At 52.6% G+C, this 27,093-nt stretch overlaps 1 protein-coding gene across 2 annotated transcripts in view; it reads right to left on the reverse strand.

Moving 5' to 3' along the window:
* Positions 1-27,093, reverse strand: part of LOC105493375 (two pore segment channel 1) — a 74,980-nt gene continuing 47,887 nt past the window's right edge. For both annotated transcript variants that reach the window (XM_011760953.2, XM_011760954.3), the window contains 21 exons: positions 24,393-24,427; positions 23,792-23,850; positions 23,414-23,513; positions 20,359-20,475; positions 20,030-20,154; positions 19,146-19,194; positions 18,546-18,609; positions 16,620-16,664; positions 12,647-12,703; positions 12,513-12,566; positions 11,335-11,407; positions 9,981-10,088; positions 8,839-8,910; positions 8,224-8,313; positions 6,822-6,937; positions 6,051-6,097; positions 5,379-5,447; positions 5,099-5,183; positions 4,034-4,173; positions 3,761-3,841; positions 1-1,169 (listed from right to left, as the gene is read on the reverse strand). In XM_011760953.2, the coding sequence (XP_011759255.1) occupies positions 1,053-1,169; positions 3,761-3,841; positions 4,034-4,173; positions 5,099-5,183; positions 5,379-5,447; positions 6,051-6,097; positions 6,822-6,937; positions 8,224-8,313; positions 8,839-8,910; positions 9,981-10,088; positions 11,335-11,407; positions 12,513-12,566; positions 12,647-12,703; positions 16,620-16,664; positions 18,546-18,609; positions 19,146-19,194; positions 20,030-20,154; positions 20,359-20,475; positions 23,414-23,513; positions 23,792-23,850; positions 24,393-24,427 (1,703 nt within the window). In that variant the 3' untranslated portion in view covers positions 1-1,052. The remainder of the gene's footprint in view (positions 1,170-3,760; positions 3,842-4,033; positions 4,174-5,098; positions 5,184-5,378; positions 5,448-6,050; positions 6,098-6,821; positions 6,938-8,223; positions 8,314-8,838; positions 8,911-9,980; positions 10,089-11,334; positions 11,408-12,512; positions 12,567-12,646; positions 12,704-16,619; positions 16,665-18,545; positions 18,610-19,145; positions 19,195-20,029; positions 20,155-20,358; positions 20,476-23,413; positions 23,514-23,791; positions 23,851-24,392; positions 24,428-27,093) is intronic.

Below are 27,093 nucleotides of genomic sequence, written 5' to 3' on the forward strand. Positions count from 1 at the left end.
TGAACCTACTTCTGCACCAACAGCTCCTGCTACTGCAATCTCTGGTGTGAGCAGAGCCAGGGAGCGTGGCTGGGAGCTGGGTCACGGCCACAGGGCTGCTGCGTCCCACAGGGAGCGTCTCCTTGTGCTGTTTGCTCCTGTTCCTAGTGCACATGTGTGAAGGACCTGGTATCAGCTTAGCACAATCCTTAATCAAAATGTTGTTTTGCTTGAATGGGTAAATCACAAAAAAGGGATTTGGTCAAGAGCCCATTCCAGGAAGTGGTCTGGGTTACAGACATCGGCCCTACCTCCTGCCTCATGCCCCTTCCTCCAGGGTCTGGGTCCCCAAGGAGGCCACTGTGGAAGGATTTTTGTCAATAAGGGTTAAGCCAGAGAAGGCTGGGTGGGAGGCTTGCAGAGCCAAGAGAGGAGATTGGTCAGTGTAGTCTGTGGCCGCCTGGAACTGGCTAACTGAGCTCTGGCCACATGGGCACAGTCACCCCAATTCTGCTTCCCATTAGATCCCGGGCACTGGTCCCCGAAGAGTGTTGCATGACATTATCACAGAAGCTGAAATACCACCCTGGAGACCAGGAGTTCTTTCCTTCCTAAGTGGTTCTGTCCCAAAAGCAAAACATAGAAACCTGTGGCATGCCGGCAGGGAGAGGGGGTGGGGATGCCATCAGGTCGGGGGGACGTGAGCCTGAAGCAGTAGCAGTGACGGCTTTGGACATGGCCGATGGAGGCCAGCCCACGTGGGGGGCAAGCCCCGCAGAGTCGACTGGATCCAGGTGAGGGGTTTCCTTGTGAAGGGGTTTCTGGAGCCTTCCACAGTAGGAAGAGCTCAGACCTGGTGGCCACACCCCACCCCTCACCAAACTGGCTTCTGGAGTTAAGGAAAACAGGGCAAGGTGGTTATAAACCAAGCCCCATCTTGTCTGTCTTCTTTCTTCCTGTATATAAATATGTGCATATACGTGAGTATGTGTACACACACCGCAGTTCCGTACATCGCAGTAGAGTAATACTATTGTGTTATTGCATAGAAGAGATAGCTTTCGGGCACTGGGCTAGGTAACAGTCTGGGAGCGCTGGCGGCTGCTGGGGGGCTGCTCGGTGGCGGGCGCTGCGCTGCTGCTGAGCTGTCGCTGCTGCTCCTGCTCCCTGGCATGCTCCTCGTACCACTCCTGGAGAAGAGAGCAGAGGGGGCGCTGAGGGCTGCACCCCACCCCGTGCCCCGCCCACCCCACAAGGTCACACAGCCCACAGCATCCAGGCTGGAGGGGGCAGGGCTGCCAGCCTCACCCAGCTGGTACTGAAACTCCCCTGTCACAGGCCCAGAAATGCTGGGAATTTTGAATATGGCCCCAGAGGCAAAAATGACAATGAAATCTTTCCCTAGTGTCTGGAGGCTTGCACACAGCAGCTCTCCAACAAGTCCACACAGGAACAACCTTCGCCCCTTGTTTGTGAGCATAACCCTTCACTAAAGGGTCCCCCTGAGGGACCCCTTTTGAGCTTGGCAGGAATTGTGTCCATTTCACACCTGAGATACTGAGGCTCAGAGCTGTATTGTGCTAATACTTCACCTAACTTTCACCCTCCAACAGGAATGTGAAGTCATTCTGAAAACATCCAACAGTGCACCACCCAAGGCCATGATTATAACCTCTGACATTTTCAGGGACTGAGGTATTCAGGTAATTAAGGAATTAAGAAGTATACCCCACATTTCCTTTTTTTTTGGAGACAGAGTCTCACTGTGTGGCATAGGCTGGAGGGCAGTGGCGAGGTACGGCTCACTGCAGCCTTCCACTCCTGGGCTCAAGTGATCCTCCCGCCTCATCCTCCCAAGTAGCTGGGAATACAGGCATGCACCACCATACCCTACCCTACTTTTAAAAAGACTGAACCATAGACTTTTAGAGTTTTGAGATGGCCTAGTTCTGACCCCCTTGTTTTACAGAGGGGAAAACTGAGGCCTGGAGCAGATGGACAGGCAGAAGGGCAGAGGCCGAGGGCAGCACACCTCCCTCCGACCACACCTGAGTGGGTGCTGCTGCACAGTTGTCCGCTTGCACAGACAGGCATGGAGTGACTTGCCCAAGGTCAAACGCTTCTATTATTTCCATGTCTCTGTGATACCAAGTTCAGTGAGCCACTACACATCAGCCCAGAGAACACTGCCTGAGTCTCTTGTGTTCCTGAAGAGAATGTGTAAGCTGCTTTGGGGATGGCACCTTCTGCTTTTCAGGTGTGGACCCTGGTTGTCACCGTTTTAGTGAAACAGAAGGGCTTCAAGCTGTTAAAATGCCAGAAAACAGAGCAAAGCTGGTGTAGGAGAGGCTCCCCAGAGCCCTGGCAACCCTGAGGTGGTTGAGAAGACCCTGCAGGGCTCATGTGCTGGTGGCCCACGGTCTGGAAGGCACAGTGCCAAGTGCCAGCCCACATGGTGCTTTGTGAGATATTTTCCTTAGCTGCCAATATGTAGAGATTGGGAGATTGTGCAAAGAAAAGGAAAAAGAAAAACATCTGACTCTGCCTTTTTTTTTTTTTTGGAGACAGAGTCTTGCTCTGTCACCCAAGCTGGAGTGCAGTGGCATGATCTTGGCTCACTGCAACCTCCATCTCCTGGAGTCAAGCAATTCTGCCTCAGCCTCCTCAGTAGCTGGGATTACAGGTGCACAGAACCAGGCCTGGCTAAATTGTGTATTTTTAGTAGAGACAGGGTTTCACCATGTTGGCCAGACTGGTCTTGAGCTCCTGGCATCAAGTGATCTGCCTGCCTTGGCCTCCCAAAGTGCTGGGATTACAAGCGTGAGCCACCGTGCCTGGCCTGCCTTTTCTTAAATTAGCAGCCAAGGTGGCAGGATCGCTTGAGGCCAGGAGTTTGAGACCATAGCAAGACCTCACTGCTACAAAATAAGATAATTAGGGTGTCACGGTGCACACCTGTAGTTCCAGCTGCTTGGGTAGGCTGAGTGGGGAGGATCACTTGAACCCGGGGGTTGGAGGCTACAGTGAGCTATGATCGCGCCACTGGACTCCAACCTGGGTGACAGAGCAATACCATCTCTAAAAGAAAAAAAACAAACACCCAATTATGAAAAACTCCAAGCGGTCCCAGCCTGGCCAACATGGTGAAACCCCATCTCCACTAAAAATACAAAAAGTAGCCAGGTGTGGTGGTGTGTGCCTGTAATCTACTGGGGAGGCTGAGGCAGGAGAATCGCTTGAACCCAGGAGGCGGAGGTTGCAGTAAGCCTAGATCGCGCCACTGCACTCCAGCATGGGAGACGACCGAGACTCCATCTCAAAACAAAACACCAAGCAGCCTGGCCACAGTAGACCTTCTTCCTATTGGGCAGTACTCGCTGGAGCTGGGAGGAGGCTGTGTCCCCTTTGGACAGGCACATCCTTGCCAGTTCACCACCGTCACTGCTCTTTCCTCTTTGCTCGCTGTTTCTTGCTACACATGTTTGAGTTTGCAGCTGACTCAGAATAAGAGATGGAGACGAGGTTCTGGAGAATTCATAAGGGGCAGGGACATATGGCGGCAGGCAAATGGGAGAGCTGCCTCTGCTGTGCACGTGTCAAGGGTTTAAGGCTAAGTGGGCCCCACTCAGGTCCCACACAACCCCCAGCAGTGGTCCCGACGGACGATCCGCATCTCTCTACCAGCCTTCTCCCTCTCCTCAGAGGGCTGGGGAGCAGCTCCCTGCCCCTCCCAGGCTGTAGCTCGGGGGAGGACTCGCAGCATGGTCAGCCAGGCTCCTACCTGGATCTCTTCCTGGTACATCTTCAGGCTCAAGTCGCTCTTGGTCCTTGATCGCCGTCCCAGAAACACCATGGAACGTTGCTAAGGAAGAGCAGAGGCTGCAGGGCTGGGCTGCAGATGTTCAGGTCCCACCCCTGGTGCCACAGCTGGCCTCTCCCACTTCTCCGGCTTTTGCAACTGTGTCACTCAAAAATGTTACCAATATCTGAGGGAAGGGATCACACCATGGTGAAACCTGCCTCCCTCCTTCGGACCAGGGCCTGGGCTCCTCACCTGGTATCTCTCCATCTGGGAGAGGGTCTCCAGCAGCCGGGTGACGTCCGAGGAGGCCCCCTGTGCCTCCCGGTAGAGCTCCAGGACAGCAACCAGCTCTTCTTTGGAGATTTCCTTCTCAAGGGTGATGCCACCATCAACTGCAGGGAGGGAGGGCAGGTGTGGGAAGGGCCTGGGGCTGGAGCTGCCAACCTGGCTGGGTCTCGTACCTCCCTGACCCCCCTCCACAAGGGGTCTTAAGGTTCCCTCTCTAAACCGACACTGCATTGGCATCCTGCTCTCCTCCTCGGCCCTCCCTTCCCTTCCCCTCCCTCTGCTGTGATATCAGGAGTGCAGGTCTAGCCAGCAGCTGTTACAGGGCCAGAGGGTTTCAGGAAGGGGCCTCTAAACACAGAGAAAATGGTCAGACGGTCTGATACGACAGAGATCTGAGGATGAGTAGTAACAGGTGTGGGCACGGGGTATTCTGTCTGTTTTGAGAGACAGGGTCTCACTCCGCTGCCCAGGCTGGAGTGCAGTGGTGTGATCATGGTCACTGCAGCCATGACCTGCTGGGCTCAAGCAATCAAGGGCGGACAGTTTTGAATTTGGGAAGAGTGAGGCAGTCACTAAAGCCAGCACCATCCAGTTGCAGCAGGAATACGATTCGCCTGTGCTGTAAACAATGTTTACACCATTTAAATCAAGAACCGTAATGTGAACCTATTATTGAGAAATGTGGAGATGACTAACAGAAGAAATAGCTAAGAGGGAGAAGCCTCTGGAGGATGGGAGGGGGAAGGCAGGGCACGGGCTGCTGCTGCCACATAAGCCTTTCTCTACTTCTTGATTTTTCTCCAACTATGACATGCACTCTTTTTTTAAAGTTAGATCATGTCTTCTGACATTAAATATTTGAAAATCAATACAAATACAAGATCTAGAAAGACAAGCCAGATAGATAAGCTGGACAACCAGACAGCAGAAAAATGACAGCCTGATGGCTGGCTGGACGGCCACCCAGACAGACAGACAGAGCTGGGTGGGCGGCAGACATCAAATGCCCAAGGCATCATCCCTGCAGACCTTCCGAGTCCTGGTTCTTGCGGCTGTAGTTCATTCGGAAGACGAAGGCCTCGAGGATGAAGGCGACAATGATCGTCATCACCACCTGGCCAGGGACAGGAAGGGAGGGGCAAGACAGGGGAGGAGGGTGGGTGAGTGTCCGTGGCTGCGCAGCCCACGCTCAACAGAGCCCGGCCATATGGGACCCAGCCCCACTCCCTGACGCTGCAGCCTGAAGAGCAGGGGCAGCTGGTGACATGGAAGACGAAGGACAAAGAGCGTTCTGTGGTCCGGGACCTACCATGGTCACAATGTAAAAGGTCATGAAGTAGAGGCGGCTCCAGTGAGAGGTCTGAGAGGTGACGCCTTCCTGGAGACCAAGAGAAGCAGCCAGTGAGGGGGTGCCCATGCAGGGCAGGTCCCCGTCTACACAGGCTGCTCCATGGCCCTGGCTCTTCTTAGACCCCACCCTGATTTGTGGCTGGCTGTGAGAGACGGAGGGGTGGGAGCTTGCCCCCCTGGGCCCAACACTAATTCCTGACTGCTGAAGGAGCCCTGGCTGCTCCCTTGGATGGCTGGATCCAGAACCAGGGCAGCCTTTATCTCAGTAGGGCTGGGAGTCGGGAAAGTTTAAGGAATGGAATAAAGAGATCAGCAATGCTCGCCGCATTGTCACTAGAGGGAAAAGTCATCCCTACAGTGGGCAAGACAGGACAGAGACCCAGAGTTTAAGTGCCATCTCCTGGCTGCTGGGAACATGCAGGGAGATGGGAGTGACAGCCGAGTCCAGCCAACGCTGGGAAGGGTGGCTCCCCGGGCCCAGCCATCCTGTGGCTGAACACCAACACAGCATGACTCAAGACCCCCAGCCCTGCGGCTATGGGAAGAATGATACACCCTGGGTTGGGGGGGAGACCCAGGGTCGACCCCAGGACTGACAGGAAGACACCCCCAGAGGTGCCCGAGCTCTTACCATGATGATGTACCAGTTGTTGACAACTGTGAGCTCAAACAGGGTCACTGCCAGGGGAAGGGAGAAAGAAGCATTCTGATGAGGCCCCACTTCAAAGTCAACTTCGAGTGGCCTCTTGCCAGCTATCCTGGGTGCCGTGTGCTGAGATGAGGGGGTCACCATATGACCGCTTGGGTTGTGAGCTCCAGGAAGGACCAGGCAAGGCACTCCTAGGGCGCTGGCTCCACAGGACATTGTGGCCCGGCCCCAAGAGGACACACCCTCTGCCTCGGCAGCCTGTGCCACACGAGACCATCTGGATCTTACTGGGTGCAGATCTGGGGTGTCATGGGGGCACACCCTTTTTCTGGAGAGGCGGTTTGGCTGTGTTCGCCTCTTCATGGGGGTGGGCAGAGGGCTGTGGGCAGCCTGAGCTGGGGGGCAGTGCAGCTGCAGCAGCATTGGTGTGGCTGGGTCCCATTCTGCAAGTGGCAGTGTGATGAGGGGACCCCGCCCAGCTAAGGCTTGCATCTCTTCTCCTCCCCAAATACTGAGAAAGTATCAGGAAAGAGTGGAATCAGGCAACCGAGTGAGCTCCGGGATCCGGCCTGGACTTCACTGCTAAGGCTGGGCAGACCATGTCCTCCACCTGGGCCGGGGAGGCTTCCAGAAAGTGTGGCCCTCGGTGCTGGAGGGAGAGGCCCAGACACTTTTGCTACAACACCTCTGGGACCCGTGGTGACAAGGACGGGGTCCCCAGGGAATGTGCCCCCTGTGATTTTTCCCACTCACCAAAGCTGTTGAGGATGTTGTCAAAATTATTGAGATAATAGTAGCCTTCCTCCACCACGGTCCTGTTGCCCACGGTGTGGTTGCGCCAGCGGTAGGCGTCTGCCACTGTACTCGTGCTGGCCGGAGCACAAGGGAGAAAGGAGGGAGGGTCACAAGGCGATCGGTCACCTCCAGAGAGGACAGAACTCTGAAACAAACCAAAGTCTGGCCAAGAATCCTTCTGTTCTGCCCGCAGTCTCGTTTCCTGCCTAACCCTCTCCACCTCATGCCTGGGTCCCCGCTGGAGGAACGCCCTTGGCTACTCCTGCCTGCTGGGCTTGGTGGGAGCCCCTGGCCAGCCTGACCCACCTCTGTCACCTGGAAGTTCTCTGCCGCAGGCGGGGCCTTCTCTCTCACCACTGCCTGCAGGGGAGGGAGGAGAGGCAAGGGCCTCCTCTGCACCTGCCCCATCTAGGATCTGCTCTTGAGGCTGGACACCAGGCCACAGCCCCAGGGAAAGAATTCCCTACTTGGGCTTCCCTGATACTTGGCCTGAGCAAGTATTTGAAAAGGTTGGCCCTGTTTTGAGGAGCTCATATTTGCCACTTTTCTTCTAATCCTTTATGGCTGTTGTGTTAATATCCATGCTAATGTTTATAGAAGTCTAGTGTCTGGGCCACCAGGGAGCCTCCTTCCACATGCACGCATCAGATGCACGGGTGAGGTCTCGAGCTTGCACTAAGCTCCCTGGTGACTGCAATGTGCTCTAAAGTCTGGGACCCACTGCTATAGGCTTCTGGTTCCAGACCAAGCTTGACACTCAAACTGGGTCTCAAAGCTACCAGTGTCTTTGTAAAACTGTTTCCTCATCAGTGCTTGAGGCTGTAAAGACCAAATGCAAGAGGACTCTGAACTGAGGATGAATGAATGGCGGTGTGCAGTGATTTCACTGTGGCGGCTCAGGAGAAAGGGAGTGGTCATGGGAGATTTCACTCTCTGCTCCCCATCCCTGAGCACCATGACCTTCTTGCACGTGTCCGTCTGTCTTATCCTATGATGCTGTCCCTAGAAGACTGGTCTTGGCCCAGGTCCCCAGCCACTCCAGGAGAAGTGGGAGGAAGCCATGGCACTTGACCTCTGGACCCGGGCTACTTCAGGGGTGGTCTCCAGCCCTCGGCAGAGGGTGAGCTGACGGCTCCCGACCCTATCTGGGGGATGGGGAAACAGGGACCCTGAGTCCAGGACCCTCGTTTAGCTCACTGCACTCAACTAAGCCCTGAAAGCAAAGCAAGGTGGTTGCTCAGAGAGGAGCATCCCTGAGGACCCCAAGGCCACAAGGACACCAATCCTGGCCCTGGCCAGCCCTCTGCCCTGGAAACGCAGACTGCCTGGGGCTGGGTGGGGCCGGGCACCGCCTACTCACTTGCAGCAGTTGGGGAAGACGATCCCGCAGAAGAACTCCATGCCCACGATGGCGAAGGAGTAGTAAAAGATGAGCAGAGTGAGGCCCAGGCTGTGGGGCGACAGGGGCAGGGTGATGCGGGGCCGGCAGGAGGGGGAACGACTCCTCCACAGCCCTGGCCTCCTCGGACCCGTGGGGCTGACTGTGGGGCCACGCCCCAGGTCGGTTCACCAACTGGAAAGTGCCTGCGGGGAAGGGGCCTCGTGGGGCAGCTCTGGGGTGAAAAACGGCTCAAGTCAGGACGCTATGAACAAATGCCCCTTTCCCAGAGATTCACCCCTTACCTGTGAAGGTAGACTCACAGGTGACCCCTTACCTGTGAACGTAGACACAGGTGGTAAGCAAGTTGACAGCTCCCTGCCCTCCCTACTAAACATGTCAGACAGGTCAGTGGAGAAAAATGGTGCCCAGGAGACCTGTGGTGGTCAAGATTCCAGGCTCCTTGGAGCCCTGTCAGGCCCTCAATTGCAGTCCTTTGTGGAACTCCTTTCCCCCAACTGCCACTCGGCTCCCGCCCCCACGGGGCACCACCGCATGGCACCTGGACCTGCAGGCCGGGGTGGGGGCTGGCAGTACCTGGCCATCCGGGGCAGCAGCTCGAACATGGTGTCCAGCACGTTGCGGTAGCGCTCTTTCAACTTAAACAGCCTGAGTGAGGAGGACGCCCGTCACCTCCACACACAGGCGCATGCCTCAGCCCCCGCCCTCAGAACATGCCAGCCCCGCCTTCCACACGCCACATGCTGAAGACAGGCGAGGGCATCTCCTCCACCTGCGTCTGCTCCCTTGGGCGCCACCAACCCTGAGCTTGGCCCAGGTGACTCATGCATGAAGGAAGGGACCGTGGTGGCCCCAGGACACCGGCTGGGCGGGGCCCTTCCATGACAAGGAGCAGGGCCAGGCTGCGTCTCCTTGCAGTAGAGCTGCAGGCTCAGACAAGAGCAAGGCCTGGCTCCCGGGGAAGACGGGGGAGAAGCCCGTGTGCCCCGGGGAGTAGGGGCAACGGAGCTCACCAGTGAAGAAGGGTGGCAGGGAGTGGGAGGGAGGCGGACACTCAGGGACAGCCCCAGGCCACCCCCACACGCCAAAGCGGTAGGCTTTTCCTCCATAGACGCCACCACCCCTCCCGGCACCTGCCCTGCCCATCCCGCCTTGGGAGAGGATGGGGTGGACGTGGATGGGGTTGCAGCTGGAGGGTCAGGAGGCAAACCCAGGCTCTGAGGGCAGAGAACCTGGGGACCCCTCATTAGGAAGAGATACCATCAGTGGGGCAGGCTCGCCTGGGACTTCCTCCAGTGTCCCTGGGAAATCACTGGGACCCACACAGGACTTTTCTCTACTAGAGGCTGAGCCAGAAAAGCACAAGGGGTCCCTGAAAGGCCCTTCCAAGCCTCAGACCTGTGGCTCTGTGATCTGCGACTGAGCACATGGGCTCCTGTGGCTGGTGCCATGCCACCTCGGGTGGGGTGCACATGAGTCATGGGCTGGGCTTCTCTGCCCAGAGGTGCCTGGTGCAGTGAGGGGATGGGCACAGGCAGCCTGCATACCCTCAGGGGTGGGGATGGTGACCCCATGGCACTTCTGCAGGGGGTGACATCTATGACTCTGGCTTGTGAACCTTCTGGCTCTTCTGGGTCACTTCCTGGACCAATCCTGGGGCATTCCCGCCCTCCCTCTCTTTCTCCCTCTCCTTCTCCAGCTCTGCCCTGCCCCATCACCTCAACAGCTGGAGGGGGCGCAGGACCACGATGAAATAGAAGGGCTCCATGTTGAGGGCCAGCGCCAGCAGTCCCAGGAAGGCGAACACTGTCACGGAGAAGTCAAACCTGCAGGAGGGGAGAGGCCAAGGTCCACCCTGTGGCCCTGAGCCTCCCTGCGCCTGCTCCCCTCCCCGGCACCGTGCACAGCCACCCTCCCACGGAGCCCAGACACAGCAACACCAACAGGAACCAGCCGGCTGCGGGAAGAACTTCCTGCCACCCTGGGGCTTCAAGGTGGCCAGGCCCTGTCCCAGCATGCGTCTTGGGAGTCAGGCCTCAGTGCTCTGACCCCAGGGCCAGAAATGCCCGGGAACCCCCTCCAAAGGGCCCCGTGCTGGTCTAACGACAGGGAGGAAAGAAGCCCCGGAGTCCGCAGCCCTGGAGACAGGCCTCGTCTTCCACTCAACAGACATCTGGCTACACACTGCGGACCAGCCTGACCCCAGGGAACTTTCTGAGGGAAGACAGCAGGCCCTTCCAGTGAGATTCACATTAGAACAGCTTGCCCTGCCCCAAGCCAGAGGACCCTCTCTCCTCTCCAGACACACAGGGCACACATGTGCTGTCAGCTCCTCCCAGCTCTGCTCTGTGTGTTAACCCCCTCACCCTCGCGGCCCACTCTGCGCGTCAACCCCCTCGCCCTCGCGGCCCAATGTGCGCGTCAACCCCCTCGCCCTCGCGGCCCACACTGCGCGTCAACCCCCTCGCCCTCGCGGCCCACTCTGCGCGTCAACCCCCTCGCCCTCACGGCCCACTCTGCGTGTCAACCCGCTCGCCCTCGCGGCCCACACTGCGTGTCAACCCCCTCGCCCTCGCGGCCCACACTGCGTGTCAACCCCCTCGCCCTCACGGCTCAAGACCTCATGAGTGCAACCTGACTTCACAGGCCAGTTAACTTGAACAGGGCAGGGAAGTGACCTCCCACGCTCTGGGGAACAGGCAGAAGGGCCACGTGGGTCTCAATACTGCTGATCAAGGAAGGTGGGGGAGCATTCTTCTCTGTGGGCATTGTGGTTTTTATGGAAGAGAAAAAAGTTTAATGACTCAGGAAGAGCCAACCAGCCTGTGGCACCTCAAGAGGCCTTTTCCAGAAGGACTGGCATGGGTGGTCTGAGAGGCTTCAGACAAGGGCCTGACCCTGGGAAGTTCCTGGGCTGGGGGCAGGGCTGCTTGAGGGAGACACAGGCCTCGGCCCGTCCTCAGACCTTCCCTCTGCAATTCCAGAAATGGCCCGGGATTGGGGTGTGCAGAGAAGGGTCTGGGGCCACCATCAGAGTTTCAGCTTTGCGTCAGAAACATGCTGTCCACTCACAAGTTCCATCCGGAGGACAAGTACTCCACAGGGCCCAGGCCGGCGACCTTCAGGAACAGCTCCACCCCATAGACTGCGGACAGAAGGAGTCCATTGGCAGCAGCCCCGCCACATCCTCCCCCTGCTCGGTCTCCTCTTTGAGGCTCCTCCACAGTCTGCAGCCTTCCTGCTGGCCATGTGCCCTCCAGGCTGAGCCCAGGCCTCACTCATGTCCCACCGTGAGAGCAGGTGCTCCATGAGAGGGCCCAGATGGTGGGCAACTGAGTAATCTGCTTAAAAGAAACTGGCCAGGCATAGTAGTTCATGCCTATCATCCCAGCACTTTGGGAGGCCAAGAGAGGAGGATCACTTGAGCCCAGGAGTTGGAGACCAGCCTGAGCAACATAGTGAGACCCCGTCTTTACAAAAAATACAAAAATTAGCCAGGCATGGTGGCGCTGTGTGCCTATAATCCCAGCTACTTGGGAGGCTGAGGCTACTTGGGATCCCTTGAGCCCGGGAGGTTGAGGTTGCAGTGAGCTATGATCACACCACTGCACTCCAGTTTGGGCAACAGAGAAAGATCCTGCCAAAAAAAAAAAAAGAGAGAGAGAAATCCTCCCTTCCTGTCTCTGGGCAGGGCCCTGCTAACCATTTGTCCATCCAACAGGTGTGTCCTGACCACCCCTTCCATCTTGGGCCTTGCACTGGGTACCAGGTGTGCAACAGTGACCAGTGCAGGGCACCCCTTGGGGCAGAGAGCTTATCAGCTCGGTGGGAGAAAAGACGCCAACAGGGAATGACAGCACAGTGTGCTCAGACTTGATAGAAGGAGCAGGAAAGTCAGGAAGAGGCTGGGGGAGACGCCACCAGGCAGAGGAAACCCCTGTGCACAGCCCAGAGGCAGGCGAGAGCAGCAGGCAGCAGAGGCCACTGAGGAGGGCAACAGCGTGCAGCGGGGGACACGGCGCTGGCAAGCGAGTGGAGGGCCACACACGCCTAGGATTCTGGGCTCCATCCAGAGGGCAGTGGACAACCACGAAAGAGTTTTAAACAGGGACAACACGGAATCCGACTAAATACTCCGTCTCTTTATAGCTTCCTGTTTTAGAGAAGAACCATGAGGTTCTATACTGAATAAAAGTTCTCCCAGACAATTTTAAAACAAGCAGTCCAGCAAAGCCATGTCAGAAACTTACTAGTTAGAAAGACGAGGTAACTCCAGGGCACGTGCTTGGAGAAGAAGTTCCCACCTGTAAGGCAGAGAAGTAGCAGCTCACAGGCAAGCTGGGTGTGCCGGCCAGGACATGGCCAGTCCCCAAGCAGGGCTCACCTTTCAGCATAAACGTCTCCACGAGGATCCAGACCCCGTTGACTGCCACCACCAAGTCTGAAATACACAGGCCCATAAAAGACAGAGAAATAACAGGGGGGGCTTAGAAATCTGCAGGTCACAGTTGCCGTCCCTGGTTAACTTCCTGGAGCTCTATGGGATGGGGAGAACAGGGCTGCTCCACACACCCATTTGATTGGGAACGTCTTTCTGCTCAGTGCTCTTACCAAGGGAGCTAAATCAACCAGTGTTTTCACCTAGAAACAGCTACAAATTTCTAAAAACACTCCCTCTGTCACTGTGTGAACACCAGTTATGATGTAGAGATTATTCCAAATTGGTGTAAAAGATGGACAATATACAAGGCATTCAAGGATTGAAAACATGTGTTTTCCCCTAGAGACTTCTAATTTTAAAAAATTGCATGAACTCTTTAGAAAAACTGCATATGCATTAAGCCATTCGCCTAGCGATCCCACTTTCCAGAAACCATCCCAATGATGCACTGGCAAAAATGTAAGATGTATCTGAAAGCTATTCACTGCAGCACGATTTGTGATAGCAAAACACTGGCAACAATCTCAATGATCATCAGTAGGGGAGTGGTTGAGCAGACTATGATACGTTCATAAAGTGGCATACTTTAACCATAAAAACAAACACAGGCTGGGTACAGTGGCTCACACCTGTAATCCCAGCACTTTGGAAGCCTGAGGCAGGCAGATTGCGTTGAGCCCAGCGGCTCGAAACCAGCCTGGGCAACACAGGGAGACCACATCCCTACAAAAAATAAAAACAACTAGCCAGGTGTGGTAGTTGTGGGCCCAGCTACTCAGGAGGCTGAGGTGGGAGGACCGTTTGAACACAGGAGGTCAAGGTTGCAGTGAGCTATGCTTGTGCCACTGCACTCCAGCTTGGGTGACAGAGCAAGACCCTCTCTCTAAGAGAGAAGAAAGAAAAGAGACGAGGTACATTTCTACATATTAATTTTTTTTTTTTTTTTTTTTTTAGACAGGGTTTTACTGTCACCCAGGCTGAAGTGCAGTGGGGCGTGATCTTGGCTCACTGCAACCTCCACCTCCTGGGCTCAAGCGATCCTCCCACCTTAGCTTCCTGAGGAGCTAGGAACACAGGCGCACACTACCACACCAGCTAATTATTGTATTTTCTGTTGAGCTGAGGTTTTGCCACATTGCCCAGGCTGGTTTCAAACCCCTGGGCTCAAGTCATCCACCCGCCTCTGCCTTCCTAAGTGCTGGAATTATAGGTGTGAGCCACCATACCCAGCCTCATTTCTACATATTACCATGAATTGGTCTCCAGGGCACATTGTTAACTGCAAAAAGCCAGGTGGCAGAAAAAAGTGCATAAAATATGCTATTGGTTAAGACAGAGATATTGATATGCATCCAACTTACAGGTTTTAAACAATGGAAGAAGCCATAAATAAAAGTTGCCCACTGTGGGAAGTGACAGGGATAGAAATGAAATTTCCTTCAATATATATATTTTTTGTAGATCTGACTTGGAACCATGTATTTTACATAATTTTTTTTGCTTTTTTTTGAGATGGAGTCTCGCTGTGTCACTCAGGTTGGAGTGCAGTGGCGCCATCACAACTCACTGCAACCTCTGCCTCTCAGGATCAAGCGATCCTCCCGCCTCAGCCTCCCAAGTAACTGGGACCACAGGCGTGCATGGCTACTTTTTTCTATTTTTGGTAGAGATGGGGTTTCACCACATTGCTCAGGCTGGTCTCGAACTCCTGACCTCAAGTGATCTGCCTGCCTTGGCCTCCCAAAGTGTTGGGATTACAGGCATGAGCCACCATGCCCAGTCCTAATTTACGTAATTATGAAACAAAATTTGTTTTTTTTTTTTTTTTTTTTTTTTGAGATGGGGGATCTCACTCTGTTGCCCAGGCTGGAGTGCAGTGGCGCCATCACGGCGCACCGCAGCCTCAACCTCCCCAGGCTCGGGTGATCCTCCCACCTCAGCCTCCCAAGTAGCTGGGACTACAGGTGTGAGTTACCACACTCAGTTAACTTTTGTATTTTTTTGTAGAGATGGGGGTCTCACCATGTTGCCCAGGCTGGTTTCGAACTCTTGGGCTCAAGCAATCCAACCACCTCGGCCTCCCGAAGTGCTGGGATTTTAGGTCTGAGCCACCATGCCTGGCCGTAAAATAAAATAAAATGTCAAAAGCAATCCCAAAAAATAAAAAATAACATGGCATAAAAAAATCCAAATGTATATCCCATTGGTGACATGTCCACATGGAAAGGAACTATTCCAGGTGACCTTAAAACACAAGGCCAGGCACAGTGGCTCACACCCGTAATCCCAGCACTATGGGAGGCCAAGGCAGGAGAATGGCTTGAGGCCAGGAGTTTGAGACCAGCCTGAGCAACATGAGAACACTCCAACTCTACAAAAAATAAAAACATTAGCCGGGTGTGGCGGTGCGCACCTGTGGTCCCAGCTACTCAGAAGACTGAGGTGGGAGGATGCATTGAGCCTGGGAAGTCAAGGCTGCAGTGAACTATGACTGTGCCATTGTTGGGGCACCAGACTAAGTCCTTGTCTCAAACAAACAAACAAAAAACCCCACAGTAATCTGAATGTACATCCCCAGACTGATGTTTCTAGGAATTATATCATTGGGATTGCGTTGCAGTTGTTATCCTGGGACTGTGAGATAAAGCAAATGAATAACTGTGCCAGTGTAGTTAGGAACCTGGATATTTTTCTTCTTTGTTGGTGTCTGATTGTCTTCAAAGACAATCTGGATTTTAAGATTGAGAATCTAGGCCAGGCACGTGGCTCACGCCTGTAATCCCAGCACTTTGGGAGACTGAGGTAAGTGGATCACCTGAAGTCAGGAGTTCGAGACCAGCCTGGCCAACATGGTGAAACTCCATCTCTACTAAAAATACAAAAATAGCCAGGCGTGGTGGCGCACACCTGTAATTCCAGCTACTCGAGAGGCTGAGGCAGGAGAATCACTTAGAACCCGGGAGGTGGAGGTTGCAGTGAGCTGAGATCACGCTAGCCTGAGAGACTGAATTGAGACTCTGTCTCACAAAAAAAAAAAAAAAAAAAAAAAGGATTGAGAATCTAGATGTGTAAGATTCATGAAATCAGTCTTACACATCTAGATTCTTAATCTTAAAATCCCTGTAGGCCTGAATGTGAAGTATCAGCATGAACTCACAACAGTTTATCTTTAAAGAAACAAAACCCTAGTTCTGTCCATGGGAAGGCCTAGAAACAGTGACCAACCCAAGCAACGAGCACTCAACGCCTCGAATTGTGTCTCTAACACCATCTCCTACTAAAAGGAACCAGAGCTCCTTGGAAAGACCAAATTGGATCAAGCCTCTAGGTTAGTACTATCCAAGGGAATTTTCGTGACAATGAAAATTTTCTTATCTGCACCATCCAATTGGTAGTCATTAGCCATTTGTGGCTATTAAGCACTTGAAATGTGACTGCTAAGCTGATTTTTTCATTTTAATTAGCTTAAATGTAAATGGCCGCATGTGGCCAATGGCTTCCACACCGCACAGCATAGCTCTAGATAGAACTACTAAATTCCAGGAAAGGGCAACAGAGGAACACACAAAACCCAAATCTTGCTTCCTCACCTAAATACTGCATGAGGGGAGGAAGAGGAGCCTAGAGATTAAAACAAACTCAAGAGACATATCGACCAATCAACTCTGTAGTTCTGGAATTTGCTTCCAAAAAATCTAGGGCTAGAGGGGATGATGAGCCACAGTGAGGATACAGATGGGTGATGGGCACGGGGATGCGTGTGGTAATGTTTTCTCCAATTTTATACATGCTGAGAATTCCCCACAGTAAAAAGTCAAACACAGGATTCTAGGACCAATCTCTTGCCTCTCCTGCTTCTAGAACAGCAAAGGACTCAGGGGGAAAGTGGCCTAGAGTGGAGATATTTCATACTTACACATGAAATACTGGAAGGCCTTGGACTTCACAAGGATATTAATGCCTATTTGAAGAAAAGACTTGTTAAAATGTAAATTTATGCACTTGTTTCCCCTACCGTATCCTTCATTTTTTATTTTTTATTTTATTTTATTTTTTTGAGACGGAGTCTCGCTCTGTCACCCAGGCTGGAGTGTAGTGGTGCGATCTCGGCTCACCGCAAGCTCCGCCTCCCGGGTTCACGCCATTCTCCTGCCTCAGCCTCCCGAGTAGCTCGGACTATAGGTGCCCGCCACCACGCCCAGCTACTATTTTGCATTTTTAGTAGAGACGGGGTTTCACCGTGTTAGCCAGGATGGTCTTGATCTCCTGACCTCGTGATCCGCTCGCCTCAACCTCCCAAAGTGCTGGGATTACAGGCGTGAGCCACCATGCCGGGCCCCGTATCCTTTATTATTATTATCTCCTTCTGGGCAGGTGCGACCACCTACCACATTCTTTGTGCATGCAGGTAAGCATGGTCTTTAGCCCAGAGGTTAAGAAAGGAGGGTCCTGGCCGGGCACGGTGGCTCAAGCCTGTAATCCCAGCACTTTGGGAGGCCGAGACGGGTGGATCACGAGGTCAGCAGATCGAGACCATCCTGGCTAACCTAGTGAAACCCCGTCTCTACTAAAAAATACAAAAAACTAGCCGGGCGAGGTGGCGGGCGCCTGTAGTCCCAGCTACTCGGGAGGCTGAGGCAGGAGAATGGCGTAAACCCGGGAGGCGGAGCTTGCAGTGAGCGGAGATTGCGCCACTGCACTCCAGCCTGGGCGACAGAGCGAGACTCCGTCTCAAAAAAAAAAAAAAAAAAAAAGAAAGGAGGGTCCTACTCAAAGAGTGGTACCCACACTTCTGTTCAGACCCCCAGACAAGACTGCACTGACTGTAGCTGCTCTGGGGAGAGGCTGAGCAACCTGGAATCCAGATAGAGCAAGACAAAGCTCTGCTGACCACTGCTGAAACTGGCATGAAATTAACGGGCAATTGTCAGGTTAATAATATGAGCACCCAATTTCAAATTTTCAAACTTTACACTACACAAGCATTATTCAAGGGGTCATGCAAAGTAAGTATACATCCTGTCATAAGAGGAAGGTAAAAATATATTACTGGGGCTGGGCATGGTGGCTCACTCCTGTAATCCCAGCACTTTGGAAGGCCAAGACAGGCAGATCACGAGGTCAGGAGTTCGAGACCAGCCTGGCCAGCATGGTGAAACCCTGTCTCTACTAAAAACACACACACACAGAATTAGCCAGGCACAGTGGCAAGTGCCTGTAGTCCCAGCTATTCAGGAGGCTGAGGCAGGAGAATCACTTGAACCTGGGAGGCGGAGGTTGCAGTGAGCTGAAATCGCACCACTGCACTCCAGCCTGGGCGACAGAGCGAGACTCCATCTCAAAAAAAAAAAAAAAAAAAAAAAAAAAAATATATATATATATATATATATATAAAATTGGATGAAAAGGTAGATAACAGAATAGAATATATAATGTCACCCTATTGTTTTAAAAATGCATAGAAAAACGGCACGGAGGGAAACACATCAGAGAATTAACAGTGGTTATCTGGGTGGTAAATTTCCATTTACTTCTAATTATCTCACTTTCAAGTTTCTTCAATGAATATCTTTGCTTTTGTATGAAAAAAGAAAAATTCCCCAAATGTCTTGGTTGGGTTAAGTTACCCATTTTGGTTGGGTTAAGTTACCCATTTCTCTCCAATCTGCTTCCTACCACGCTTACCTCCCTGCTGGGGTAATCACGCTGTCTCTTCACACACACATTCAGACAAACACACACACACACCTGTCTGAACCTCTCCTCAGATGCTCCTCGGTGGTCTCTGAAAACTTCCGTCAGCCCCCAGCTGCCAACACCTGCCATATTCAAGCCCACTTACCTTTGAAGATGAGGAGCGCCGTCCTGGGAAGCTCATCAAACCAGTGCTCTCTGTTTTTCTTGGCCTGGTAGATAACAGGACCAAGAGGGAGGGTGTCAGGGCCAGGGACCAGAGCCGTGCCCTGGAGCCAGGATGCTGGCTTCCTTTCCTGTTCACCCTGCTAAACTGGGGAACAATGTTAACCTTCAGGGATCTATATGACAACACAGCCAGCCAGTGTGTACCAAGCATTTACAATGTGCCATGCAGGGGCATTATTTTAGTATAGTCCTGAAATTAGCTTTGTCAGTAGGGATTATCATTATGCCACTTCCCAGGCAAAACAAGGCTCAGAAAGGCTCAGCAACCTGCCTGATGTCACACAGTGACTAATGGGGTCTAAGTGAGATTGGGTGCTGTTAACCATGACACTATGTCACAAATGTGAGGGCAGATTTGGGGGCTGGGGGCCACCTGTGATCCCTGAAGTGTACCATGCCAAGCTGGGGGCTGAGCTGCTGTAGCAGGGAGAGAGCTGGATCTTGGGGTGTCCCTGCTTCTCACTGCCCCACTTGGGGACCTGTCTGTCTACTGCTCCTATGGTCTCAGAGGAGAACTCACCTTCCACTTCAAAGCCGCAACTTCGTAGATATCGTAAAAGTCCTTTAGGCTGCCAAAAGCAAAATAAAAAGGGACAAAATATCAGAACATAGTTCCACTGAGCTTTGCTTCTCTTACTTGCCTGCCTATGGACACCTTTACAGGGTGAGGGTAGGAGGAAGGGAGGGGATACCGTGTGAGTCCCAGCACAGCAGTGCTGGGGGATCCTTTACCTGCGATTGTTTGGATCTCCTCTGACCCTGAGGTACTACGAATACGTAATCCACTTAGTCTCCACCGACTGCACTAACTACGGACAGTGTCAGTGCCCTGGAGAGGCAGCTGCTGGAGTACTAGGATTCTTACGAGGACAGAAACTTCGCCTTTTAGCAGGGGCCTTAATGTAACACCTGGGACTGCAAGCTCAGCTCAAACAGGGCTTGTTCTCAGCTCCACAGCAGGCTGCTGTGGACAGGGCTTGGTCATCAACAGCCTGGAAGACCAATCCTGCCCCTGGAGATCTAGGGTCAGTTCTCTGCGGCCGAGCCAGGTATGTGCAGGGGATGGGGGAAGTATATTCACCCCTCTCTGTCCACCTGGCTCACATGGGACTATCCCACCCCACTGGGGGTTCGAGGGCCAGCAGCTGGACCAGTCCACTCCATGAGCTCCTTTTTTCTCAAGTCAGTTTGAACTGGATTTGTGTTGGACTTTTGTCACTTGCAAAAGGAATCCTGGTGAATCCAGTCTGTAAGTCTACATGGATAAACATTTCTGTGGAGGAAACTGAAGTCTCTGACAAGCCTATAGGCCTGCCCACCTCCACGGCCTTCACATGCCCTGGTTCACTCTAGACATGAATGCCTTGTCTGGCCACGCTGCCCCTACCAGGCACCTGCTCTTACCTGAGCAGAGGTGTGTTGTTCTGATTCAGGGCCTTGAAGGTAAGATAGCGCTCCCTGGCACTCATCCGGGGCTTGTAGAAGCGCATGAGGCCTTCAAACTGCCTGTAGGAGATGCCGGCGGGCCTCTGGGGGAGAGGGAGGAGCAGTGTGGAACCCAGACTACTCCCTTTCCCTTGGGGCACCCACTCCAGATCCACTCCAGCTCTGTTCATTCTTCCAAGGGCAGGGCTCCTGGTTTCTAAAGTTGCTGGCCTGGCCATGCTTAGGGGCTGCTCTGGGCAAGGGAGGGAGGACAGGGACCAAGCCCCTCCCTGGCCCATGGCTCCTACCCTCTGGCTGACGAGCAGGCGGTAGGCATGCTGGATGGCGGTTCGCTTGTGCAGTAGCAACGACTTGAACTTGCGTTTCTCAATGTCATTGAAGGTGTCGAACACCACAGCCAGAAGCTGTGGGAGAGAAGCACAGGGCCCTGGTTCAGGGCCGTGAGTGGCTGGGGCAGGGGGTGCAGGGGGGCATGGGTTCATCATCTAGGCAGGACTCTCATCCAGCCAACCCAGAGAGGCCCTGGGGAGACCCTTTTGCCTGCACCTCATGGGGTAGGAAGTCGGTCTCCCAAGTCTCAACAGAGGAAACCCTTTGTTCCTCTTGTAAATTTCCCTCTTCAGATACATGAAGGCATTGTTACTCAATCTTTCCCAGGTTCCCCTCCACTTTCCCACACTCCCTTCCCCAGTTCCAGCTTGTCCCAGGCTGGGCAGGGGCAAGCCAGGGGAGGATAGAGTAGCAAGAGGGGCGCATCTGGGTTCTGAGCCCAGTCTGACTCTGGCCAGTGGCAGGAGGAGGCTGCCTGCCCACTGCCCTCCTGACCTCCGAGCCAGAAGTACCCTTCCTCCCCCTGCCCTCTTTGTACTTCTCCTTCACTGCTTCATGTGTGGCCCAGGAAAAGGGGGAGTGAGAGGCTCTGCAAGCAAGGAAATAACGTTCTAGAGTTGGCTAATACCAAAGTTAGCTTATCAGAGGGGGATGGAAGGTGGGGGAAGAACTTGAAAGAATCCTTTTTAGAAACACTTTCTCTGTCTTTAAAAATGTTTTAAGGGAAACTCTCTGGTCCTTTCCCTCAAACTGGTTCCCCATTTTTTCCCTGTGGATCAAAGGTCAGCACGCTTTTTCTGTAAAGGGTTCAACAGCAACTGTTTTAGGCTCTGGAGGCCAAATGATCTCTGCTGCAATTACTAACCTGTGGTCATATCATGTGATCAGCCACAGACTATACATAAACAAATGGGCATGACTGTGTCCCTGTGTATTTACAAACACAGGCTGTGGGCCAAATTTGGCCAGCAGGCCGTACTTTGTTGACTGTTGCCCTAAATTCTCACAGCTCTAAATATATTGCAAATTAAATCAAACACAAAGAAGTACTCAACATATTTCTTCTTGGTTTTGAGGAATTAAAACAAGAATATATTTTCTCCTTTTTAAGACTTAATTTTGGCCAGGCGCTGTGGCTCACACCTGTAATCCCAGCACTTTGGGAGGTTGAGTCGGGCAGATCACCTGAGGTCAGGAGTTCGAGACCAGCCTGACCAACATGGCAAAACCCTGTCTCTCCTAAAAATACAAAAATTAGTCGGGTGTAGTGGCATGTGCGTACGCCTATAATCCCAGCTACTCAGGAGGCTAAGGCAGGAGAATCACTTGAACCTGGGAGGTGGAGGTTGCAGTGAGCCGAGACTGCGCCACTGTACTCCAGCCTGGGTTACAGAGCAAGACTCCATCTCAAAAAAAAAAAAAAAAAAAAAAAAAAGGACTTAAAATTTTTTAGATTTCACATGTCTACCTGGAGAAGATGATTTTCATTTCTATACTCGGCCTGACTGTGGTGACTGGTGTGAGAATGCTCTGCGGAAGCATAAAAATAAACACAAAACTCGATCAGAAGCCTCTTCCCGTTAGTCCTGCCATGGATTGTGTGGTCTGAGCACCGGCCTAACAGCCTGGTGTCGGATGTGATCTATGATGGCTGGGACATTCCTGGCGGCTGTCTGCGCCTCCACAAATACTCTCAAAGTTCTTTGAGCACAGGCGCTTTATGTTCTCCTTCACAAACGTGTTCTATACTGGATTTTCTGATGGTTCCTGATAAATGAGGTAGAAATACACAAGACATTTCTGGCATGTGAGTGCAACTGAACAGACTGGTTAGGAACAGGGCTCTGGAATGGGCCTGGCCTGGCTACTCCAAGCTATGCAGGCGTCAGCAAATCACACTGTCACTCTGACCCTCAGTCTCTTCATCTGCACTTCGAGAACCATACTCACTACCTCCAGGGTTGTGTTTATTTATTAAATTATTTCATCCTTATATGTAAAGCACTTTGCATAGTGCCAAGTGGCTAAGGCTTACTAAATGCCAGCTTTTACAGTTATTATAATATAGTTGGCCTTCCATATCTGTGAGTTCTGCATCCATGGATTCAAACAACTGCAAATCAAAAATATTCCAAAAACAAAAGGATGGTTGCATCTGTACCGTACATGTACAGCCTTCTTTTTCTTGTCATTATCCCCTAAACAATATAGTAAAACAATTTTTTTTTTTTAATACGGAGTCTCGCTCTGTCACCCAGGCTGGAGTGCAATGGCATGATCTTGGCTCACAGTAACTTCCACCTCCTGGGTTCAAGCAATTCTTCTGCCTCAGCCTCCCGAGTAGATGGGATTACAGGCGCCCACCACCACACCCAGCTAATTTTCGCAAGTAGAGACAGGGTTTCACCATGTTGGCCAGGCTGGTCTCGAACTCCTGACTTCAAAGGATCCACCCACCTTGGCCTCCCAAAATGCTGGGATTAAAGGCGTGAGCCACCCTGCCCGGCCCAGTATAACAACTATTTACATAGCTTTTACATTGTATTAGGTGTTATAGGTAATGCAGACTAATTTAAAATATACGAGAGGATGAATGTGCACAGGTTATCTGCAAATACTCTGCCATTTTAGACAAGGGACCTGAACATCTGTGGATCTTCACACCTACAAGGGGTCCTGCAAACAATCCCTGTGGACACTGAGGGTCAACTGTCTATTTCTGACGTAAGAATGCAAAGGTCCCAGGGTCGCCTGGGTTTAACATCCAGCACTATCAGCAGCAGCAGCACTGCCCTGGTGAGGATGCCACCCCCAGCAACTGGCTGAATTCCTGAAGTCCTGACAGGGCATTCCCTGCAACACTGCACCTGACTATGAGTCTGGGACTTCCTGCCCCAGCGTTCTGCCCTGAGAGGCGGAAAGCAGTCCCCACTTCTCCAATCCCATGGCGCCCAGCGCTGTGTGGGTAGCGGCAGGCTGCTTCAGCATATAGCCTGAGGCACAGTCACTCACCAGGTTCATGATGAAGTACAGCTCGATGGAGAGGTACACGATGAAGAAGACACACGACCAGGGGTTCCGGGAGTAGGAGGGCATCATCACATCTGGGAAACTGTATTTGCAGAGGGTGACCCGGCGTGCTGTATCTGCCTGTCTCCATCCTCTCAGAGCACATGCCTTGCAGAGGACAGCTCCTTGTTCGCCTTCCCAGCCTCCAACCCCGGTTCCCCTACTCTCACCCCTGGGCTTCATGCTCAGTGGGCCAACCCCATCTCCCAACGGCACCACAGCACCTGCCTGTGCTGGGATGTGGAATATACTTTGCAGAAAAGAGGAGGAGACCCCAGGGCAGCAGCAGAGGACCAAAGGCAAGGCAGAGTCTGCACTTACTTGGCTGTGGTCAGAAGGACAAACAGACTGACGATGCTGTTCTCCAGGGTGCTGAAGTACTGCAACGGAAGAGGGGGCAGAGGAGAGGTCGGGACCAGCCAAGAGCACATGGCTGCCAGGAACAGGCTGTGATGGGCCACCTGGCGCACCCTGCCACGCCCGCTCTTGCATCTCTCAAGGAATCCCTGAGGGAGGCAGAGGAAAGAGCAAATACGCAGTCCAGAGGCCTCCCCTTTCCTGCACCTGATGTTTCTGGCAGAAGCAGACTATTGACTTGGGGGGACTTTTTTCTAGGGAATCACATGTCTGGGCCATTCGTCTGGCTCTCCGCCACTACTCCTCTGCCAAAATATTTCAACGGTCCAAACCTGATCCTGGCGGCACCCCTTTGAAGGACAGAAAAGGGGATCCCCAGCTCTCAAGGAAGGAAGTGGTCAAGTCTGAGTGACAGGAACTCCCACGTGTGGTGCACACACAAGCTATGATGAGAAACCAGGCAGGGCCCCCCTTCCCCACATGGCTACAGGGTCACGCTGGTGACCCTGTCTGAGGGAAAAGTCCTCCATAAAAGAAGAGACAGACAAATGTGCCAATTACTTACGGGGTCTGAAGGGTTAGGGGAGAACAAGTAGAAACCTAGAAGCGGGTGGAAACACAGATAAACAAAAGGATTAGAGCAGAGGTCCCAAAACCTGGTGTGAAAAGGACCGGGCAAATACAGGCAAATGAATGCAGCAGGTCAGGAAGAGCAGCAGGGACTGTTGGGGACCACAGCACCCCAAGAATGCATGCTGTGTTGAAAGGGAGCAGGGCTGCAGGCACCAGACGCTTGCCGCTCTACAGCAATGTGCTGGGCACTATCAGCTCTGTTCTTTCAAAAGAGGGGAAGTCTGTATTTTTGTGTAAAATCTAATTTTAAAATGCTGGCTCCAAGTTTTCAGACCAAACAAAACCCATCTGTAGGCTGGATCTGGAATCCAGGCTGCTGTTTTGCAATCTTAGGTTCTGAGATCATGACAGCTGAGTAAAATTCCAAAGGGATCCGCTGCTCCCCTGCAGCCAGGGTCCCAGGGTGGGAATGCCATTCACTTCCTCCCTTCAGGAATGGACCACTCCCTGAGTCCCTGAAATCCTGAGTGGGAAAAGGGAGGAACTCTGCCCTTAGGGGAAATCAGCCCTACCCCTGGAGAAGCACAAACAAAATTCTACCAAGAGTGGGATGGCGGGTGGGAGGAAGTGAGAGCCATGACTCAGGACAAGGCAGCCATGAGAGCCAGGAGGGGTGGGGCCTGGCTCTAGCCTCAGAGTCAGGGCTCTGGAGTCCCACTGTCTTCGCCATCTGCGGAATCCTGGTGAAAGGACCTCGGCTTTCCCAGCTGAGTACCAGGGCTTCCAAGGTCTATGCCCTGTGACTCTGTGTGGCTATCACAGTCAGCCCCATGTGAAAAACCAAGCCCTCCTGAATGAGCAGCCTGTGACCCTGCTGTACCCAGTGAAGCTGAAGCTTGCCATCTCTCAGGGCCCAGGCAAGTGCCTTCGAGAAACTCTCAAGCGTGAGCACCAGGAAACACACAAGAGTGTTCACTGCGGTGGGATTTGTGATAAGAAAAACATCCAACAGAAGAGCAGATTAACAAGCTTTGGCATACTTGCTCTGCTCCAGTGAAAATGAATATACGGCATCTACATGTATCAACAGGAATAAATTTCAAAAACACAGTATTGAGCGAAAGACCAATGTGTAGAAGTTAAGTATGTAAAGCTTTATCATTTCTTTGTCACTTGGGGAAACATAAATGTGAAACAAAATATAAAGAAGTGCATGGGAATGATAAGCTTAGGACAGTGGGTACCTTTGGGGAAAGCGGGAATCATGATCACTAAAGGTCACAAACGTGCCTTCCATTTTATTCTAAGGCTTCATTTCCTAAACTGGATGGTAGGTCCATGGGTGTTCACGTTATTATTATTTATTTATTTTGAGACAGGGTCTTGCTCTGTCACCCAGGCTGGAATGCAGTGGCACCGTCACAGCTCACTGCAACCTCTGTCTCCCCATGCTCAGGTGATCCTCCTGCCTCACCTCCTGAGTAGCAGGGACCACAGGAGCATGTCACACACCACCATGCCCAGCTAATTCCTGTTTTTGTTTGTTTTTTTGGTAGAGATGGGGTCTCGCGCTGGTCTCGAACTCCTGGACTCAAGCGATCTGCCTGCCTCAGCCTCCCAAAATGGTGAGACAATCGGCATGAGACACCATGCCTGGCGTATTTTTAAAATCTTTCTGAATTTCTGAAACTACCTGCTCTGGTCTGAATGTTTGTGTTCCCCGCCCCAATCCCTACGTTGAAATCTAATCCCCAAATTGAGGGTGTTAGGAGGTGGGGGCTGTTGGAGGTGAAGAGGTCATGAGTGTGAAGTCCCCCCGAATGGGATTAGTGCCCATATAAAAGAGGTCCCAGAGGCTGGGCGCAGTGGCCCACACCTGTAATCCCAGCACTTTGGGAGGCCGAGGCAGGCAGATCACAAGGTCAGGAGTTGGAGACCAGCCTGGCCAATATGGTGAGATCCCGTCTCTGCTAAGAGTACGAAAATTAGCTGGGTGTGGTGGTGGGTGCCTGTAGTCCCAGTTACTCGGGAGGCTGAGGCAGGACAATCACTTGAACCTGGGAGGCGGAGGTTGCAGTGAGCCGAGATCGCGCCACTGCACTCAGCCTGGGTGACAGGGTGAGACTCCGTCTCAAAAAAAAAAAAAAAAAAAAAAAAAAAGAGGTCCCAGAGAGCTGCCTCTCACCTTCCACCACGTGAGGACACAGCCAGAAGGCACCACCTACGGATCAGGGAACAGGCCCTCACCAGACACCCACGGCTGGCCCTTGACCTTGGACTTCCAGATTTCACAGCCTCCAGAACAGGGAGAAACAAACTTCTGTTGTTTATAAGCCACCCAGTCAGGAAGAAATAAACTTTTGTTGTTTATAAGCCATGCAGTCTATGGCATTTTGTTATAGCAGTCCAAAAGGACTAAGGCACTGTCAAAATAATTTTTCTTCTCTTTTTTTTTTTGAGACAAAGCCTCACTTACTCTGTTGCTGCCCAGGCTGGAAAGCAGTGGTACGATCTCAGGTCACTGCAACCTTGGCATCCCGGGTTCAAGCAATTCTCCTGCCTCAGCCTCCCAAGTAGCTGGGATTACAGGCGTGTGCCACCCACGCCCAGCTAATTTTTGTATTTTTAGTAGAGACTGGATTTCACCATGTTGACCAGGCTGGCCTCAAACTCCTGACCTAGGTTATCTGCCC

This window comes from Macaca nemestrina, chromosome 10 (genome assembly GCF_043159975.1).
Source record: "Macaca nemestrina isolate mMacNem1 chromosome 10, mMacNem.hap1, whole genome shotgun sequence".
Classification (NCBI taxonomy): domain Eukaryota; kingdom Metazoa; phylum Chordata; class Mammalia; order Primates; family Cercopithecidae; genus Macaca; species Macaca nemestrina.